Source organism: Amborella trichopoda, chromosome 7 (assembly GCF_054954075.1).
Source record: "Amborella trichopoda isolate Santa Cruz 75 chromosome 7, AtrichopodaSantaCruz75HAP2 v2.0, whole genome shotgun sequence".
Taxonomy (NCBI): domain Eukaryota; kingdom Viridiplantae; phylum Streptophyta; class Magnoliopsida; order Amborellales; family Amborellaceae; genus Amborella; species Amborella trichopoda.
The window spans coordinates 42,103,452-42,122,160 of NC_142342.1; the positions used below are offsets into that span (position 1 = coordinate 42,103,452).

At 37.3% G+C, this 18,709-nt stretch overlaps 2 protein-coding genes across 4 annotated transcripts; one reads left to right on the forward strand and one right to left on the reverse strand.

The window, feature by feature from the left end:
* The first annotated feature begins 1,711 nt into the window (after positions 1 to 1,711).
* On the forward strand, positions 1,712 to 12,027 carry SR (serine racemase). Of its 3 annotated transcripts, none has more exons than XM_020671530.2 (8): positions 1,712 to 1,802; positions 3,262 to 3,331; positions 4,190 to 4,389; positions 4,620 to 4,706; positions 8,346 to 8,576; positions 10,454 to 10,527; positions 10,635 to 10,821; positions 11,045 to 12,027. In XM_020671530.2, the coding sequence occupies exons 3-8, from the start codon at positions 4,205 to 4,207 to the stop codon at positions 11,295 to 11,297; spliced, it is 1,017 nt and encodes a 338-aa protein (XP_020527189.1). In that variant the 5' UTR covers positions 1,712 to 1,802; positions 3,262 to 3,331; positions 4,190 to 4,204; the 3' UTR covers positions 11,298 to 12,027. The 3 variants fall into 3 exon arrangements, with proteins under 3 accessions (XP_020527189.1, XP_011626104.1, XP_088727579.1); XM_011627802.3 differs by having other exon boundaries at positions 4,211 to 4,389; XM_088871453.1 differs by lacking the exon at positions 3,262 to 3,331 and having other exon boundaries at positions 1,731 to 1,802; positions 4,211 to 4,389.
* Positions 12,028 to 12,865: 838 nt separating this feature from the next.
* Positions 12,866 to 16,596, reverse strand: LOC18422898 (tubulin beta-2 chain). The gene is made up of 3 exons (XM_006827617.4): positions 16,017 to 16,596; positions 14,570 to 14,839; positions 12,866 to 13,929 (listed from the first exon to the last, which is right to left on the reverse strand). The coding sequence occupies exons 1-3, from the start codon at positions 16,408 to 16,410 to the stop codon at positions 13,253 to 13,255; spliced, it is 1,341 nt and encodes a 446-aa protein (XP_006827680.1). The 5' UTR covers positions 16,411 to 16,596; the 3' UTR covers positions 12,866 to 13,252.
* Positions 16,597 to 18,709: the final 2,113 nt, after the last annotated feature.

Consider the following 18,709-nt stretch of genomic DNA (forward strand, 5'->3'; position numbering starts at 1 on the left):
CATTTTTTATTATCAATGTCCAAAGTGGAGGTATTTCTGTATTTCACAAAAAAAAAAAAAAAAATGTTGGATTATCAATGTACAAAGTGGAGATATTTCACCAAAAATAAATAAAAAGTGGAGGTACTTCACCAAAAATATATATATACATGAAGCTGACATTTTGGATTGTCAATGTCACAAGTGGAGGTATTTCAGAGAAGGGTCAATGTCTAAAGTGGAGGTATTTCAGAAAAGGGTCAATGTCCAAAGTGGAGGTATTTCAGAAAAGGGTCAATGTCCAAAGTGGAGGTATTTCAGAAAAGGGTGAAGCGTGTATTAAGTGTGAACTTTGGATCGTCAATGTCCAAAGTGGAGGTATTTCAAAAAAGGGTGAAGCGTGTATTAAGTGTGAACCTTGGATCGTCAATGTCCAAAGTGGGGGTATTTCAGAGAAGGGTCAATATCCAAAGCGGAGGTATTTCAGAAGAAAAGGGTCAATGTCCAAATTGGAGGTATTTCAGAAAAGGGTCAATGTCCAAAGTGGAGGTATTTCAAAAAAGGGTGAAGCGTGTATTAAGTATGAAAATTATTAAAGAAAAATTGTAAAAACCTCTCCAAAATGGACTTTCCAATCAATTTACCCTACCTAACTTTTCTTAGCAACTTTCTTTCTCAAAAATCATGTTTCCTAACAAATACCCCCAATACAACTTTTCCTTCCAAAAATCATGTTTCGTAGCAAATACCCCCAATACAAATAGTTTTGACAAAAATACCTTTTTCATACATAACATATCATTTTTGGATCCCAATAAAAGGAAACACCGGAGCTCTCTTGTACAACGCCAGACTGCTAATTTCAAAGCGCAGGACCACAAATTCTAAACATCGGATTACCCCTTTAAAATGCCAAAACGTCGGACTGCCCTTTCAAAATGCCGGACTACCATTTCAAAATGTCAGGCTACCCATTTTTCTAATAGCATAATCTCCGGACCACCACAATGAAACACCAGACTGTCCATTCCAACAAAATAATCACCGGACCACCTCTTCCAAACTCCAAACCGCCTCTTCCAAACACCGACTACCCTCTCCGGCGAAAATGATTTTTTATGTAAATGAAGGATATTTTCTTAAAAAACAAATAACTTTTTGTATTAGGTCTTTGCCAGGAAACATAGGTTTTGGAGGGAGTTGTTAGGAAAGCTTAAGTGGTGAGTAAAATACTTGGAAAGTCTATTTTGAGGGTATTTTATAATTTTTTCCATTATTAAAGCCGTGGCACCTCAAAACTATGCTAATTATTAAGATTTTTTTGAACTTTTGTGTCTATTCAATACACTCTTACAACCATCTATTTTGAAATTTAAGAAACAATAATGATTATAATCTTGATGTACGAAAGATAAATGAACTCTTTATAAACAATCCCTTATGAAGTTTAAATCTCAAAAAATGATGTAGAGTATATCTATAAACAATTACAAATTTTGAAAATAGATGGTCCAAGATATATATTACAAGATGTATTATTTTCATAAATTGGAATCCGTTTTATTTATATGTATACATACTTCGAGGTTGACATGATCAATTTGAGAGTTTTTTTTAAGCATCTTAAGAGTATATACCCGTGGTTTTGGGGTGCGGCTTACTTTAATAGTACAAGGTCGACGCCGCACACAAACCTTTTCTTTCAGAAAAAATAAGGAGGACGAGAAAATGGGGCTCAAATTTCTCAAATATATACACAGTTTAACGGTGCATCTGCTCCATTGCCACTGTAAACCCTAAGCATTATTTCTGCAACGAATCATGTAAGTGCTTACTCCTTTTCCCTTAATCCCTATGAGCACATTGATGGTTGACTAATCCTCTGACAAAATTAGTTATCTCATTAAAGATATATACAATGGAAATTTATCGCAGTAGGTGTAAAAGAGCTTCCTTTCTATCTCTGCGGAGCTTGAACCTAATCCTAGTTTTATTAATGCGTAACTTGCAGGATAATGTGGAATTTTGTGTTTTTTTCTGGGAAATTTGGTGCACATTTATTTGTGCAACTGTCTGATCGTAACCTTATTCCAAAAGACATATAATTCCATTTAGAAGAATAAGACATAAAAGAATTGGTTTCTTTTTTAAGTTTTTTATGTTGCTAATTTTGAACTATAGTGTAGTTACAGGAAAAATGTGTTCAAACTATTGTTTGATGGATTCCAGCTGATGACCTGTAATGGATGCAACAGTTCATCCTGCAATGCATACATCTATATTTACAATTTTGCAAAAAATGAACATTAATAGGTCGCAAAAATTGATGGAATATTATTGGTTATTGTCAATTTCTCTGAAATTGTTCAATGGGAAATTTATCCAAATACCCATGGGAGATATACTATTTAACATTCTACCTATATCTTTTGATTTAATTTGAAAACACCCATCAAAAGATACATGATCATGAGTTGGAATAGTTGCAATTGGTAAAATGTTAAGTAGTTAATCTCTTGGGTATTTGATAAATTCCCGCTATTTTGTTGGGGTAATTTTGGTTTGGGTCTTTCAACTGGACTTGAAGATCCCTTTGGACTGTAATTAAGTGGTGCAAATTGATGTGTAATATGATTTTATTAATACAAAAACATAAAAGTCACCACCCATCAAACAAATAAAAATTGGTGGAAAATGAATGACAAGACATGTTTTTTCCTACTTAAATGACACCATCTATACAGAATTCTGAGCCTCATAAGAAGCCATACTGTTAGAAACCTAATTAGCTTAAGGGGAGTTTTCCAATATTGTCCATGGCTTGGGGCATTTATTAAAGAACTGGAACCCTGGCGATTCTGGAGGCAAAATCTAGGAACTGCCCCGAATCTCACCTATTTTTTTTACTTTCTTATTTTTTTTAAACAGACTTGGCCACGTCTTGTTCTGACTCAGCCAAGTCGGATGGCGTGACTCAGGATTAGGACCCCAATGAATCTCAATTGAAGCCTTGATTCTTAAACAATTGCTTGGTGTTTCCACCTTCTCGTCTTGTGTTTTTTTTTTTTTTTTGGTTCCTTCCAACCTTTTGCAGAGTGTTTTTAAGTCATTTAATAAAAAAAATTGAAAGCAATTACACTTTTAGTTTCAAATTGAGCTGGCATTCCTTAAAAGGGATTGCAAACAAGGCTTTAAATAAGGTTTCACACTCCCCTTTCTTTTCTGCATTGGAGCTGCTCATTATGAACAAGAATCTCAATCATAAATTATGTCTTTGTGCAGCTGGTATTCAAATATCAATCTTATCTTTGGGGACGAATTGCCCATACATTGATCAAGGGCCAGTTAACTTGTGAGCATCATTTGCCTTGTGCCTATTAAGGTTCATAATGTATTTGACAAGCATAGGAAAAGTGTACAAAGAGACCATTTACTTTTCATACGAGGAGGTCACAATTACTCGCCCATCAAATTTCAAATCAGATGGTTGTGAGAATGTCATTGACTAGACTCAAAGTTCAAAAAAAAATTATCAAACTTCATGAAACATTTCAAGCCATCCAATTTGACATCTAATGACTTGGAGTAGTTGTGACCTCCTTGTAACAAAGATAAATGGTCCATAGTATACAAGCCCACAAGCATACAGTGGTTCTGTTTATTCTTTTTTAATGACACCTCACATTTCTCTCCCTCTACATTGACGAAATTTTTCCCAAAAGCATATGCCTATGTTGTCACACCTACTCTGTAATTTAGATACTCCACTCATCTGCATTTACCCTCAGCCCACTTTGAGCACGACAATATGTGAGGCCCCAATATAGCCTCTATTTTGCCGTAGCTTTCCCTTGCAACCTTGCTCAGAAAGAGTTGTTCAATGAATGCCCCACTTCCTATCTTGACCATTTCTGCGGTGATGATGTCTTGCTTCGACTTAGCTTGACAACCACCTTAACATAATGCTTGCGAGTTATAGTACACTTCAACAAATGTCAATGCCCTTCACCTTGTATTTCTCCTTTCCCACAATAGGGAAGTTCTCATGGCTCCCCCTACCTTGCAAATAATTCAGCACCAGAAATAATATCTACATCTCAGAGTGAAAGAAAGAGAATAGTACTTTAGAAATTTTGATATATTGTTTGTTGTTACTCTGCTTTTTTTCTGTCTTTCATTTTGTAATGTTCTTTAATGAAAGACGATGCAGTTACGTTGTTCATAAATGCAGATGGATGGAGATAATTTGTCACACACCCAAAAGAATTATGCTGCAGATCTAGAATCCATAAGAGAAGCTAAAACTCGGATTGGGCCATACATACACACCACTCCAGTCCTCACGTCTTCCACGTTGGATTCTATCTCTGGGAGAAAATTGTTTTTTAAGTGTGAGTTATTTCAAAAGGGGTAAGAATTCAATATAGATTATGAACATGACATTTTATTATCTCACTTTTACCTTTTTTCTGAGTTATCCATTGACCTCTGACTTCTACACAAAAATGATACAAGATAATTCAAACCTGATTCTTTCCCCTTCTATAGATTTGTAAAAGTATGCTAGAAAATATATTACGGGAATCTACATTATTGCATTCTGATTTATGGACTTTTTTTTTGCTAAATACCCGGCCCAGTGGAGCTTTTAAATTCAGAGGTGCTTGCAATGCTATATTTTCACTTCAGGATGACCAAGCGGCTAAAGGGGTCGTAACGCACAGCAGGTTCGCTTTAAGCTCTCGAGAATGCCTAGTTCATCATGTTTTCTTACATTTCAGAGACATTTTGCCTAAATTTTGATGTCAATGTCTTGCCAAGACAAATTTGGATATGGTGGCCGAAACAACCTCAAGGTCCCCATTTTCCTTTTTGATAAATAACCTTTAATTTCCTTATGAAATTGAAATGTACTCGTTTCTGATTTGCCCCAAAGGCCCGACAAAAATGAGAAGCATAATTTTCTCTATAAAAAATTGTGTTGAGTCATGTGTTGAACCTTAACAATTAAAATGATAAAGGCAAAAGAAAAGGAAATTGGGGTAAAACTGTGGCATTGATGAACCTGCCTATATAATGGGGATATTGTGTATGGCGATCATGAGTGACAGTCAAGTGAGCTTTTTCTTTTGTGAGGCCATCAGCGAGCTCATCTGCTTCTCACTTTGTATACCAGAATTGGATATTAATCATGTGCAAAAATCTTGAATTTTGTTAAACTCTTGGTAAAATTTCCATGGGCAGAGGATCTGTTTTGTGGCCCATGTGATAATGCTTGCTTAAGTTCCCTCAATCCTGAGGTTGTCACCCCAATTTCTGTCAAAATGTTGGAGACCCGCTAAGAGAGCTCCTGGTTCTACATGCAATGAGTCTCTGACTTCTGCAGGCTGGAATAGGAAAGAAGGATTTGTACTTGATGATTTCAGTAAAACCTGCCAATGTCTGTAACGCCTGGGTTTCTTTTCTAGTCCCCCGTGAAAAATTAATTTGATTTGACCTGGTTTTGGTGGTATCCTAGTTGAGGGGTTCTGTGGTTTGTGTCAAATAGTTCAGATGACATTTTTTCACTGGCTTTGTAGCATGATTGGCGAAAAAACTTAGAAATTCTTTTCAGGTTGGCCCAGGAAATGACTGAAGACGTGATTCGACTATGGTGTTGTTCTTTGGGTAGCCACTCCTTGGAAAACAGCCAAATATGCTGAATGTGCTCCAGTAAAATGCACTAGATAACGGCTAAGACATTGATGCACGAAAGCAGCCTTCGAATGGCAAGAAAAGGGGGAGATATCCATGATAGAAGTAGGTTATCGAGGGAGCGAGGCAGACCCATGTCAAACAGGCCAAGGACAAAAGATCAGATGCATGTTACAAAACTACAATGTTGAGAGAAAGATGGTCTACAATCTCCTCTTCCTCCAAACACATGGCACGTTAATTTGGACGGAGTATTGCCCTGTTCTTAATATGGTCCAGGTCAGAGCCTTTTTGGAAATGACAGCCAGTAAAAGGCCTGTACTTTTGAGGTGCCAGGAATAGACCGTACAACGTAGCAATTTCTGGCCTTTGGTCTGTAGTATATAGTGCATTGTAGAAAGATGAAACCTAAAAGTTGACATTGACATTGATGTTGACGTAGACGTTTTGGCCCCGAATTAGTTTGTCCACACCATGGTCAGGAATGAAGCAGGATCTGACCATCTCAAGCAAGTTTAGCAGCACCAAAGTCTTCTCATAACAAAGGTTTTACCTGAAAGTCGGTGTCCATATTTGCTGCCACCCAGGCAATCAATCACACTCACTATTTGCATCTTGCGATTTCTGGCCAGTAACAAACTCTGATTCCACCGTACAATCTTGGATCATACACCTTTCCAACAACTAACCCATTCCCTTTCTGAGAATGGGTTGGGGCCTTTGCGGTAGTACCAACAAACCCTATGATGAAATCTCTGACTCCATTCTCACCAAAGAGTAGGGGCCCAAATCCCCACTGACTTACCCTTCTTTTTTTTTAACCCATTCCCTTTCTTCATAAACGTATGTGGAGGGAATTCCTTTCCACATCCTTGAGAATAGTCTTTGTTCTCTCCTTGTTGCATTTGAGTGCCATAACTATGTTTGATGACTTGTTGCTATAGATGATTTTGGTAGTTTGCAAAGCGCCAACGCTATTTTTCCAAGAAGCGGTGTTTTGTCCTTTGAATTTTCCAACTGCATGACCTCCTTCTCTCTTTGTCCTGCATACTTCCTCCTAATAACCACGTGAAATTCGTGGCTGCTTCTGTCCAGCTCTGCAGTAGTTATCAGATCATTTTCTTGATCTCATGGACTATATTCATGAGCATTTTGGAGACTAACATGTAATATACTAGTATATTGAATAAAGTGGCTTTGATTGAAGTTATTCTACCTCACATGAAAGAAAGCGATCATTCCAAATAGTGATTTATGGGGTTTTCTGACACAAAATGGTAATTTTTTAGTCTTGTTTTTAGTTTGTCTGTTACACACCTAAGATGACAACATGGGTTTGGTGGATCAGCCATAGACCCTCCTACCCCAAAACTTGTTCTTTGATATTTTCATGTGTAGACCAGTGCTTGACCCGAAACACTCAAGGAACAACCAAATTTTGTAAATATGCCATGGGGACGCATCACAAAACACCAGAGTGTCGTTGGTATATAAGAGATGGGATATGACTGGCTCATTATATGAGGGTACTAAAATCCTCCAGCAAGCCTTGTTGATAGAGGTGCTAGATAGATCTACCAAAGCTGTCTGCAATAATGGCAAATAAGAATGGAGACAATGGGTCACTATGTCAGATTCCCCTAGTAGAGTTGAAATAGCCTCGCAGTCTACCATTTATAAGGACCAAAATAATGGGTTATCGAGATACCATGAACATTGATCTCAATTTTGTTGGGAATCCCGTTGAGCATGTTAATTGATTAAGAATACCCATCTAAAATGATCCTAGGCTTTTGACATTTTGGCCATCTAAAATGATCATAGGATTTTTATATTTTCCAATTTCTAAATGATTCCTGGCTTCTTCAAGCAAAACCATGTGTTGATACACACATGAGCTACCAAGGCTTCATCTAGGATTTGATGAGCTTTGACAAAGGCACTCTGCGGCAAGGCGATCCCTTGGTCTAGTAACTACCAAAGAGAGATGCCAGGAATTTTGGAAGGATTTTGTAGCTGTTGTTCAACAAGCTTATGGGCCTGAAGTCCTTGATCTGTTCCGTTCCTGTCTATTTTTAGTGAAATATGAAATGGGAAAATATTCAGTAAGAATCAAAGACTCCTATGGTGTCTTCACATTACCCCAGCTGTCAGATATCAGCAAGGGATGGTTAAGGTGTGTCATTCCTCATGTAAAGTCCCTTAAACAAATGACAGAATTCGACCAGAGGAGCGACACACCCTGGCCATCTGCTATTGACACTGGATGGCTAGGTTGACATGAAGGCACTGTAGGAAACTTGTGTGCACTTACTGTGAGCAAATCCTTATAAAGTATTGATATTAAGAAAAGCCAAATATGTAGTGAATAAATTTCCCCTAATTTGACTTTTGAACAGAAGTTACAAAAAATGGATTCTGAATTTTGGCCCATTTGTTAAAAGAAACTCAGTCTGTTGAATTAAAAAATCAATTCATTATTGGACAGGAATCGCTAAGTTCCAGCCCTTGCCCTACTTGCTGCCAACCTAAATGCCCAATTTAAACCAAAATTTGTTTTGCCTAGATTTAAAACCAGCTAAAATCTTGATGCATGGATCTAAGCATCCATGTTCTTTGTACTTATTATTGCCTCTTTCTTATCATATTTGTAACTGGGGTGTTTCATATAGTGGTAACCATGCCGCGGCGGTGTCTTTGGCAGCAAAGCTACGAGGAATACCAGCTTATATTGTTATACCCAAAAATGCTCCAAAATGTAAGGTTGAGAATGTCAAACGTTATGATGGCCATGTTATTTGGAGCAAGCCCACAATGCAGTCAAGGGAGAGCACTGCTGCAAAGGTGCAAGATGAAACTGGTGCCTTGTTGGTTCACCCATTTAATGATGGCCGCATTATAAGGTACGTACCTTTACTTTTTTGAGTTTTAAGTTTTTGGGATGTGCCATATTAATTTATGTACTTATTTTTAAACAATTCTTCAAACTAGATATCATGCAAGGTTCCTGTGATGACCCTTGAACAGTTGATTTACTAATATAGCCTGACTAAAGAAAAGTTGATTTACGGAATCCTATGTGGATTGATTGGATTCAAGAATATGCCGAGTTCATAGATTACCTAATACAACCTTCAATTGTTTCTAAGATGTTACATGGAAAAGCGTATTATACTAGATGGAGTGGGTTATAATAGAGGCAAAGAGAACCATGACATTCATATATAACTAGAACTAGCCAAATGAAAACCATATTCAACCTATATGTTTTCCTTTTCCAAGGAAACCTTGTTCTTGTTTTCGTATAATTGAACCTGCTAGACTTGGGGAATGGTCTCTACTAGTGACAACCACATGAAACTAGCAATATATGCTGTGCACTATGACTCTAGCCATAAGTCGCCATTTTTTTTATCCGAATTTAAGAAAAATACTCAGAAATACACAAAGAACATCCAAGATTTTTAGGGGACTGCAAGGCACAACTAAGATCTTCTGAAGTTGATCAAGCATTGAATAATACATTACCTGAGAACTATCTTCTGGTTCCCATGCTAAGTTCTTTTAAAAAATTGAGAAATCCATGTAGAAATTTATATCATTAACTGGAATGTGACACTATGCCCTTTTGAAGTTGATCAAGCATTCAATGGTGTGTTAACCAAGAATCAATTTCTGGTGGTTTTCTATCCTAATTTATGAGGTCTAGGACCATTGGTTCTGCTAACAATAATATATTTTGGCAAGATAATTGATTTTTCCTTCATAATCAACTTCACTTGTATGCATAAAATTCTTGTCATTTACTTTGTTGTTTTCTCTATATGCCTTGACTTGGTTGTTTCTTTTGAAGAGGAAAAATAAATATTGCCAATTTTTGCCTGGTCCACGTTTTAAGCAATATACACACTGCACTACTGGCATCGTCGCCATTTGTGATCCTTGTTGAATAGCACTTACAAACTTTTCCTTTTATTCATATTGATGTAAATCATTTGTACTCAACTGAGAAAAATTATAAATCAGCATTGATTATCAATAAAAGTTGGCATCTTGTAGCTGAGATATAAATGATGAACCTTCTTCACACAAAGACCTTTAGGAAGTATAATATCCTTGACAATGAACCAACCTTACATATCTCAAGCTATGGTGCTAACTAATAGCATGTTTAGAAAAAGAAAATTTGTCTCATTAGTATGTAAACACTGGATATATTGTGGATGGGGTAAAACCTTGAAAACCTGTATTTCCCTATTCCCAAGATGGTGGCTTGGTTTGGCGACTTAAGTGTGCTATACAAACTGGCCCTGAGGTAATGGAGAACAGAGCAAAGGAGATAATTTTCATTTGGGTATCATCAATTACCAATTTGATAATTTTTACATGGGTATTATCAATTACCAATTCAATAAAGAAATCTCAATCTCACTGGTCGCCTCATAGTTTGCTGCTTTTCTCAGTAAAAGAAATGTCTGCAAATTATCAGATGCACAACGAGATTGATCCTTACATCTTTAAATTATTATCATGTAAATGCTAAGAACCTGCATGAAATATATGATCATCAAATAGGCATATACTGCTGCTTTGTCAGATTACAGTAATGGCTAACCCACACATGGAAGACCTTATTCTTGTTTCCTTTCATTTTAGAAGTGAAAATATGCTTAACATCTTTAGGGACCAAAAAAACCATCCATCCCATTTTTCACACTTTCTTTTTTGCACTTAATCTGTGATCACAATCAACTGTTGATATGCTTTTTAATGCTTTTAGTGGCCAAGGTACGATAGCATTGGAGTTACTGGAGCAAGTACCCATGGTGGACACAATAGTTGTTCCAATAAGTGGTTCGTTCTCACTGAAGTCATCTCTCTCTCTCTAGTCTCAAGTTCTCATTTAACATGTTTGAAACTTGAAGTTGCTTCACTTTGATTTCTCCCTCTGAAAATTTTAGGAGGGGGTTTGATTTCGGGGGTGGCCTTGGCTGCCAAGGCCATGAACCCCTCAATTCGGATACTTGCAGCCGAACCTACAGGGGCAGATGATGTTGCGCAATCCAAAGCAGCAGGAAAGATAGTGACACTGGCTCAAACCCATACTATTGCAGATGGACTGAGAGCTCATCTTGGTGATCTAACCTGGTAAATTTATGCTTAAATCTTAGCAACCTCTGATCTATCTATTTTGGTTGTAATTCAACATGCTCTCTCTCTCGCTCTCTCTTGCACACACACACACGTTAGCTCAACTTAACTGAATTTGTTCACTTGTCCATTTGTGTATTTATTATAGTTCCATTCACGTGATATCCTTTTTATTCATAAAGATTGACCCTGAAAAATATGAACCATCAATGAAAACCAGGCCGATTGTTCGAGATTTGGTGGACGAAGTGATCACAGTGGAGGAAGGTGAAATTGTGGAAGCCATGAGAATGTGTTATGAGATACTGAAAGTAGCTGTGGAACCTAGTGGAGCTGTTGGCCTTGCTGCTGTTCTGTCACAGCAATTTAGAGAGATGCCAACATTGAATCAATGCAAAAACATCGTGATTGTTCTTTCAGGAGGGAATGTTGATCTTGAAATAATTTGGAAATCATTGAGCCTGCAAAGCTGATACCCATATTGAGCATCACTGTTTTTTTTGTGTGGCGGTATTCCAAATAGAATTAAGTATATGACTCTCTCTCATATATATATTTTTTTCTACTTAAATTGAAACAGAAGGCAAAATTATGGAATATCGCTGGTCTCAAAACCTGGAACCAGCATGGTTCTTTCTGCCAATCCACCATAAATCCCAACATTGATGTTTATGGTGATGTTCAGTGAGACCATTCAGATTATTGGAGATGAGTTGTGCGCTCTGAGAGAGAGAGAGAGAGATGTGCACTGAGAGAGATGATGTTGGATGAGATGTGCACCGGATGGGAGAGAAATATGGGGGGGAGTCAGTTTAGTTAATGGAGAATGCAGGAGGAGCAAAATAGAAAGGCCAAGCATAATCACATGGGGAAAGACAGCCGGGATACACCTTTTTCTAGAGAGAGAGAGGGATGACGCCTTGCTAACAATTACACTAGTGGTGTGAGACAGGTAGCCATGTACTTTGGTTGAACCTCAAGACTGCAATTAACCTTTCACGTGAGCTACTCGCATGGCTTTCATAAATTATTACAACTATCACTATTGTTCATGGCAACGCAGGCACCACTGTTTTGGAATGCAAATAAGAATGTTAGTATGATTAAATCCATTTGTACAATTCTCTCTGTTTGTTGTGTAATGTTTACTTTTTGTTCCAAAAATTGAAAATAAAGTCACAAGCAAGTGTTCATTGTTCAAAACAATAAGGTGCAGGTCTTAAATTCCATTCCATTCCTACCATGAATAAGGGACTTACCCTATCAGCAAATTTTACTGAATTTCTTCAACCAAACCATTGACTGGTTTGTAAGACAACTGCAAACCGAGCTGATCTACCAGAAACAAACGCAAGATTTCATCTAAAAATTTTCAGATATGGCTCACATTGAAAAAAACGATAGTCTTTATGCCCTTTGTAGATTATCCATATGAAGACAGTTTATTCCCAGAGGCATCCACCTCATGCCAGCAAAAGAAATCTCCATTCACATGGGGGTAGAGAGAGTCCAAATGCACGTACACAGAGAGAACCAAGCAGGCTGCAACAAAGCGAAGGCATCTCCTTCCACATGGAAGGAGAATAAGAGTGTTTTAAAGCAAAATCATTGCCACCGAATGAACCAAATAAGGCAGTAACAGATGTTCAGATCTTAATCCGCTTTTCAGTGGGTTTTGTTGAGACCTTTATCACCAAGCAAGCAGGTGAACTCTTTCTGCTGAAGAATCTTCTCTTTATTGACAGGTAACACTCAGAGGCATTCCACATATTGCATGGTATAATTGAATGATTCCAAATTGCAGTCAGGAAAACCTTCTTTCACATGCAGGGAAGAGAGAGAGAGAGAGAGAATCTTTTCCACATGGACTAGCAGCAAAAGCCACTAGGAATCCTCAGTGGGAAAAGCAAGTAAGAAAAAGCCATAGGCATTCTGGAATTCATCCCCGTCCATATATGAAAAATAAGTACACACATGCAACAAACAGATCTTCAGCATTCAACACATTGCATATAGAGAGAGAGAGAGAGAGAAGCAAGTAGAATCTTGGAATATGAGTTCAACATATCCATGAAAAGGAAGACAAAAAAAAACTTGAAACCAACAGGTTCAGCCCCAAATTAACACTATAACAGTATTGCCCCAAAAGTAGTAGAGTAACAACACAACCATAAACTTCTCCCAAAAAGAAAAAAAAAACAGAATAAAAAGAAAATTAAACTGAGTTTGCAACTATAAAAAAACCCAACTAAACAATGTCAATCCTCAAAGCTCAAGCACAAACCTCAGCAACTGGATGTTGCACTCAATCCCACACAGTATGAAGAGAGAGAGGGGGGGGGACAAGTGTAACACATCCTGGGGAACAAACTATAGAGAGATAAGAGAGAGAGAGAGAGAGGGAGGAAAGACCTGCTCTCTCAACTCACTAAACCTCTTGGGGCTCCTCCTCTTCATCATCATACTCTCCCTCTTCATCTGCAGTTGCATCCTGATACTGCTGATACTCAGACACCAAATCATTCATATTGCTCTCAGCCTCAGTAAACTCCATTTCGTCCATTCCCTCACCAGTGTACCAATGCAAGAAAGCCTTCCTCCTAAACATGGCAGTAAACTGCTCGCTAACTCTCCTGAACATCTCTTGAATCGAAGTAGAATTCCCAATAAAAGTTGACGCCATCTTCAACCCAGTCGGTGGGATGTCACAAACAGTTGACTTCACATTGTTAGGGATCCACTCGACAAAGTAAGAGGAGTTCTTGTTTTGGACATTGATCATTTGCTCATCGACTTCTTTAGTGGACATTTTGCCTCTAAACATAGCAGAGGCAGTTAGGTATCGACCATGGCGGGGGTCGGCAGCACACATCATGTTCTTGGCATCCCACATTTGTTGGGTTAGTTCAGGGACAGTGAGGGCTCGGTATTGCTGGGAACCACGGGAGGTTAAGGGGGCAAAGCCAACCATGAAGAAGTGGAGACGAGGGAAGGGAATGAGGTTCACAGCCAGCTTACGCAGGTCAGAATTAAGCTGCCCAGGGAAACGGAGGCAGCAGGTCACACCAGACATGGTGGCCGAGATCAGGTGGTTTAGATCACCAACTGCAAAGTAAATAGAGAGGGAGAGAGGACTTCATTGCTAAGAAAAAGAACAAACATGGCATAGAAAAAGTGGCAACAAAAATGAAATGTGTATGCATTCAGCTATGGAAACAGCCAAAAAAAATCAGCATGATGTTTGCCAAATGTTTTTGCAGGGTATGGTTTAAAGCCCGATTTTCAGGCTAATTGAAACACCATTCACAGATGAGGTTGAGATAGATCTCTTTAGTTTCTTCAATTAAAAGCAAAAATCCAGCCCCGGGAAAGAAGAAACAAAACAAGGGCATGCAATATCAACGAAATGTGTGGAAAATAAAATAGGTTTGATCTCAGGATTTAAAATTTGATTCCAAAAATGTTCAAACAGAGAAAATCAGAGTATGAAATCTAACATTCCACAGAGCTCACATGAGCCATGCATAAAAAATATTTCAGAAAGTGCCAGACCTATGAAGAAGGAAACATTATCAAATCAAATCATTAAAAAAAACAAAAGGATAAAATTGTAATCTAGTTTTCATAAGAGGAAACTAACAATTCTTTTAAAGAGTAATGCTCGAAACCCAAATTAAGCCACCAGTATACAATATAACATGGGGACTATACAAGATAAATAATAGGAATACAAAGTGTAACTTACAGCTAGGAGTGGTGAGCTTGAGGGTCCTGAAACAGATATCATAGAGAGCTTCATTGTCAAGGACCATGCACTCATCTGCATTCTCCACAAGCTGGTGCACAGAAAGCGTGGCATTGTATGGCTCGACAACAGTGTCTGAGACCTTTGGTGAAGGGAACACAGAGAAGGTGAGCATCATCCTGTCTGGGTACTCCTCCCTGATCTTAGAGATCAACAAGGTGCCCATTCCAGAGCCAGTTCCTCCACCCAGAGAGTGACAAACTTGAAAACCTGTTACATGTGTGCACAGCCACGTGAGGATAGGATGTCTATTAAATGGCTATTAACAAAATTTGTTAGGGGCATTACAAAAATACGGAGGTGTCCTTGAGAGAAAGGAAGTATAGAGAAAATATAATAGAACACAAATGGCTTATTAGAAGTTGCAGTCAATGTAAGAACGAAAGAAAATTTGAGAATAAAAATAAAAATAAACTCGTATGTCAAGATTAGTATGCAATAATCGTGGAACAGGAAGGGTTAGACATCTGAGTTTAAGAAATACAGAGTTACAAAGGACATTGAACACAAGGAACAGATAAGTTCTCAAAATGGACGAGATTGGGAATCAGAAAAACTAAACAAATTGCTTATTATGTATTGGGTAGAAAATCATGAAGGGAAAATTTCAAGAGAATATGGATCAAACTAAAATAATAAAAATCTAGTGATCATAAGTTCTGCAAGGCCATTGGAGTTTTTCTGATTCCCAATCTCGTCCATTTTGAGATTGGAATACAAAATGGTACAGGAGCTTGTTAAATAATCCATATTAATCCCATAAAAATAAGGCATACAAGACACATTAAATACCAAATAAAATAAATCATTTGCATTGAGCAAGTAAATTTCTACATAACAAAAAGAAATTTACACTTAGTAATTACCATTTACTACTAAAATTCAAATGTTCAACAACAAAACAACTAGATCAACCAGCAAAATCATGCAGAAATCCACTCGTGTACAGATCGATCAAGAAGAGTATATCAATAACACAAGAAGGGAAAATAAAGGAAAACCAAGGAAGTTGGTGACCAAAAATGCGGAAGAGTAAGTATATTGGGCGCATATTAAAAAATGCAGATCCAGAAAGTAGACCAAGAAAACAAACTTGGTCTGAACCACGGAAAAGAATTGAAATTTTTAAACAATTAAGAAGAAAAGTCCATAATCCCGTAATATTTTCCCAGTAAGAGAAAAAACTAGAAGAATTCGTCACATAAAAATTCAAACCAGAGTAAAGTACCACAACGCCATAGTAAATCACGAATAGGAAATGATACAAAACATGAAAACAAACACAAAGAAGCCAAGAGTGGAGAAAAAACCTCAAAACAAGAAAATGAAAGAAAAACATAACAAAAAAACTACAAAAAATAAAAACATAATACAAAAGAAAACTCGCCTTGCAAGCAGTCACAGTTCTCAGCCTCCTTCCTGACAACGTCCAGGACGGAGTCAATAAGCTCTGCTCCTTCAGTGTAATGGCCCTTCGCCCAGTTGTTTCCAGCACCAGATTGCCCAAAAACAAAGTTATCAGGCCTGAAAATTTGGCCATAAGGCCCAGATCTCACACTATCCATGGTACCCGGTTCCAGATCCATGAGCACAGCCCTCGGAACAAATCTTCCACAACTCGCTTCATTATAGTAAACATTCACTCTCTCGAGTTGCAGATCTGAGTCACCATGGTAGCGACCAGTTGAATCAATACCATGCTCTGTACAAACAACTTCCCAGAACTTAGCACCGATCTGGTTACCACACTGACCACCTTGAATGTGCAGGATTTCACGCATTTTCGCAGAGGAAAATTAATGGAGGAAAGCTCGAGGAAGACTGAATCTAGGGTTTGGTGGAGAAGAATAGGGGAAATGATGTTCGTCTTCAGACAAAATTAGGGTTAGGCTTTCTGAAAATCGGGAGATGGAGATTTGGGGTTAGGGTTTGGTCTTAGTGAGAGAGGCGAGTGCAGTGAGAGAAATGGGGGAAACAGGAGGGAAAAGAGCGTATTTATCCTCTTTGCGTTAACGGCTCCCAACGGTGAGCAGGGCCAGAGCGGGAAAGCGCCGTTTGCAGTCTGGGGTTCGCCGTCAATTTGACGGCGATTGCATCTTTCAGTTGTTTTGAATTTCAAAATGATCGCGGGTGTTGAAGCCCTAGATACAAATGACTGGAAACCCGATTATTTATTCCTATAATATCTAGAATACCCTTCATATTAGAAGTCTTGCTTGGAAAGGGAATTTTAGGAAGAGGCGCCAAATCTTATCTTCTAATTTCATAAACGAAAGTTAATAAAAAAATTTGGGTATGGTTTGTATAAAGTTGCAACTTTAAACGATCAAATTAAAGTACACCTTTAAATTTTATCATAAATAATTCAAATTATGTAAATTTATAAACACTTGAAAATAAACGGTCCAGATGGTGTGTTGTAAGATCAAAACAATTTTTTATGATAAATTTTTTAGATGCACTTTAATTCTATATTTTAAAATTGTGCCCTTATATAAATTTTTTCTTTTTATAAAGGGTCACCGCCAAGATTTTACTTGGCTTAAATGTGGTCAAAATTTTGGGTTCAACAAACTAGCTTCAAATTTTCTCCTAATTTTTGTTGGGTTAAACGTTTTCAAAAAAAATTTTTATTCCCTAGAATTGCCCTTTAATTGAGCGATTATCATCCTCTTAATGTGGATCAAACACCCCAACTTCACTAAATGGGAGTGTTCTAAAAATTGCCTCTCTCACTCATGAGTTGCTAGTGTTGGACAGGATCAATAGTTAACCCATGCTAAAGAAACACGAGGTTGCATAATAATAAAAAAAAAAAAAAATTTAAATATAGCTCAATCCAACTCTGGTTCACTGTATCGCCCAACTCGAACTCACCCAAGTTAAATAGGGGGAATTGGATTCAAACCCTTGCGAGACCGAGCCTCAATCTGATATATGACGCATTAGTTTATAAGTTGTCATCTCTACTTAACCCACCAAAATATGTACTCACATTTACAAACTCCTTACTTTGATCCTGCACAATTAAAATTACTTTTGAAATGAGTACGAGGAAAAATTCAAGGGAAAAATTCGTATAAAACCTTAGTTCCTCACAGTAGACCCTCTTTTTATTTTTCTCTTAAGGAAACCTTCAAAGATTTCACCGTACCCCTCATCACCCTCTTTTATTGATTTTTTATCATAAAAATTAACCCTAATAAATCTTTTTATATCATTTTATTCTAAAAACTTTTTTAACCTTCTGTTCCCCTTTCCACCTATTAAAAACATTTTTGGGTTGAAATGGTACAAAAATATTTATTAGAGCTAATTTTTATGATCAAAAATCAATAAACGAGGGAGATAATATATAAAAAGATAGGGTGAAATCTTTAGGGGTTTACTTATGCCGCTCGAAAGAAAAACGAAATGAGGATCTACCATTAAATAGTATGAGAAATTAGGATTCTATACAAATTTTGTCCAAAATTCAACCACCCATCTACTATGGAATGGAAAGGGGGGATTTTATCAGAATGCGTATGAGAAATAAACTATTCAACATTTTACCTATATATGTATTTTGAAGTTTAAAAAAAAATATGGATAGAATGTTAAATAATTCAACGTTCATGAGTCATAATTCTTTAAATAAATTTTCCAATAATAAGATCAAACATCATTACAAGCCTATTTAGAACTTCAAAGTAACATGTTATGACATTCTTCTTGATAGTAATCCCCTTCCTCATTGGAAGAATATATTGTGTTTCAAAAAAAGAGGCGGTGGTAGCACCCCCTCACCTTAGTCATCACGTTGTGATTTTTATTCCGATTGACATCATACTATTAATACTTTAAAAAATATAACTCCTAAACCATTTGAAAAAATAAGTACACCAATACCTTAAAAAAAAATAACTCCTAAGCTGTCTGAAAAAATAGGTAGGATGTGTCTTCCCCACTGAATTACAACAAAAAAAAAAAAATTGTGGTTCTCCTTCAAATGTACCTCACACACTTATTCCCTCGGACAAAACATCTACTTACGATAATCATTTACATTTATGGCACGTTTGCTTCGCATGAGATTAT

Excerpts from the sequence above, each read along its gene's own strand:
- SR (XM_020671530.2), top strand. The coding sequence starts at position 4,205 with ATGCAGATGGATGGAGATAATTTGTCACACACCCAAAAGAATTATGCT. Across the intron at positions 8,577-10,453 it reads AATGATGGCCGCATTATAAG|TGGCCAAGGTACGATAGCAT; the intron begins GTACGTACCTTT and ends TAATGCTTTTAG. Across the intron at positions 10,822-11,044 it reads CATCTTGGTGATCTAACCTG|GCCGATTGTTCGAGATTTGG; the intron begins GTAAATTTATGC and ends AATGAAAACCAG.
- LOC18422898 (XM_006827617.4), bottom strand. The coding sequence starts at position 16,410 with ATGCGTGAAATCCTGCACATTCAAGGTGGTCAGTGTGGTAACCAGATC. Across the intron at positions 14,840-16,016 it reads GAACTGTGACTGCTTGCAAG|GTTTTCAAGTTTGTCACTCT; the intron begins GCGAGTTTTCTT and ends CACATGTAACAG. Across the intron at positions 13,930-14,569 it reads CAAGCTCACCACTCCTAGCT|TTGGTGATCTAAACCACCTG; the intron begins GTAAGTTACACT and ends TTTACTTTGCAG.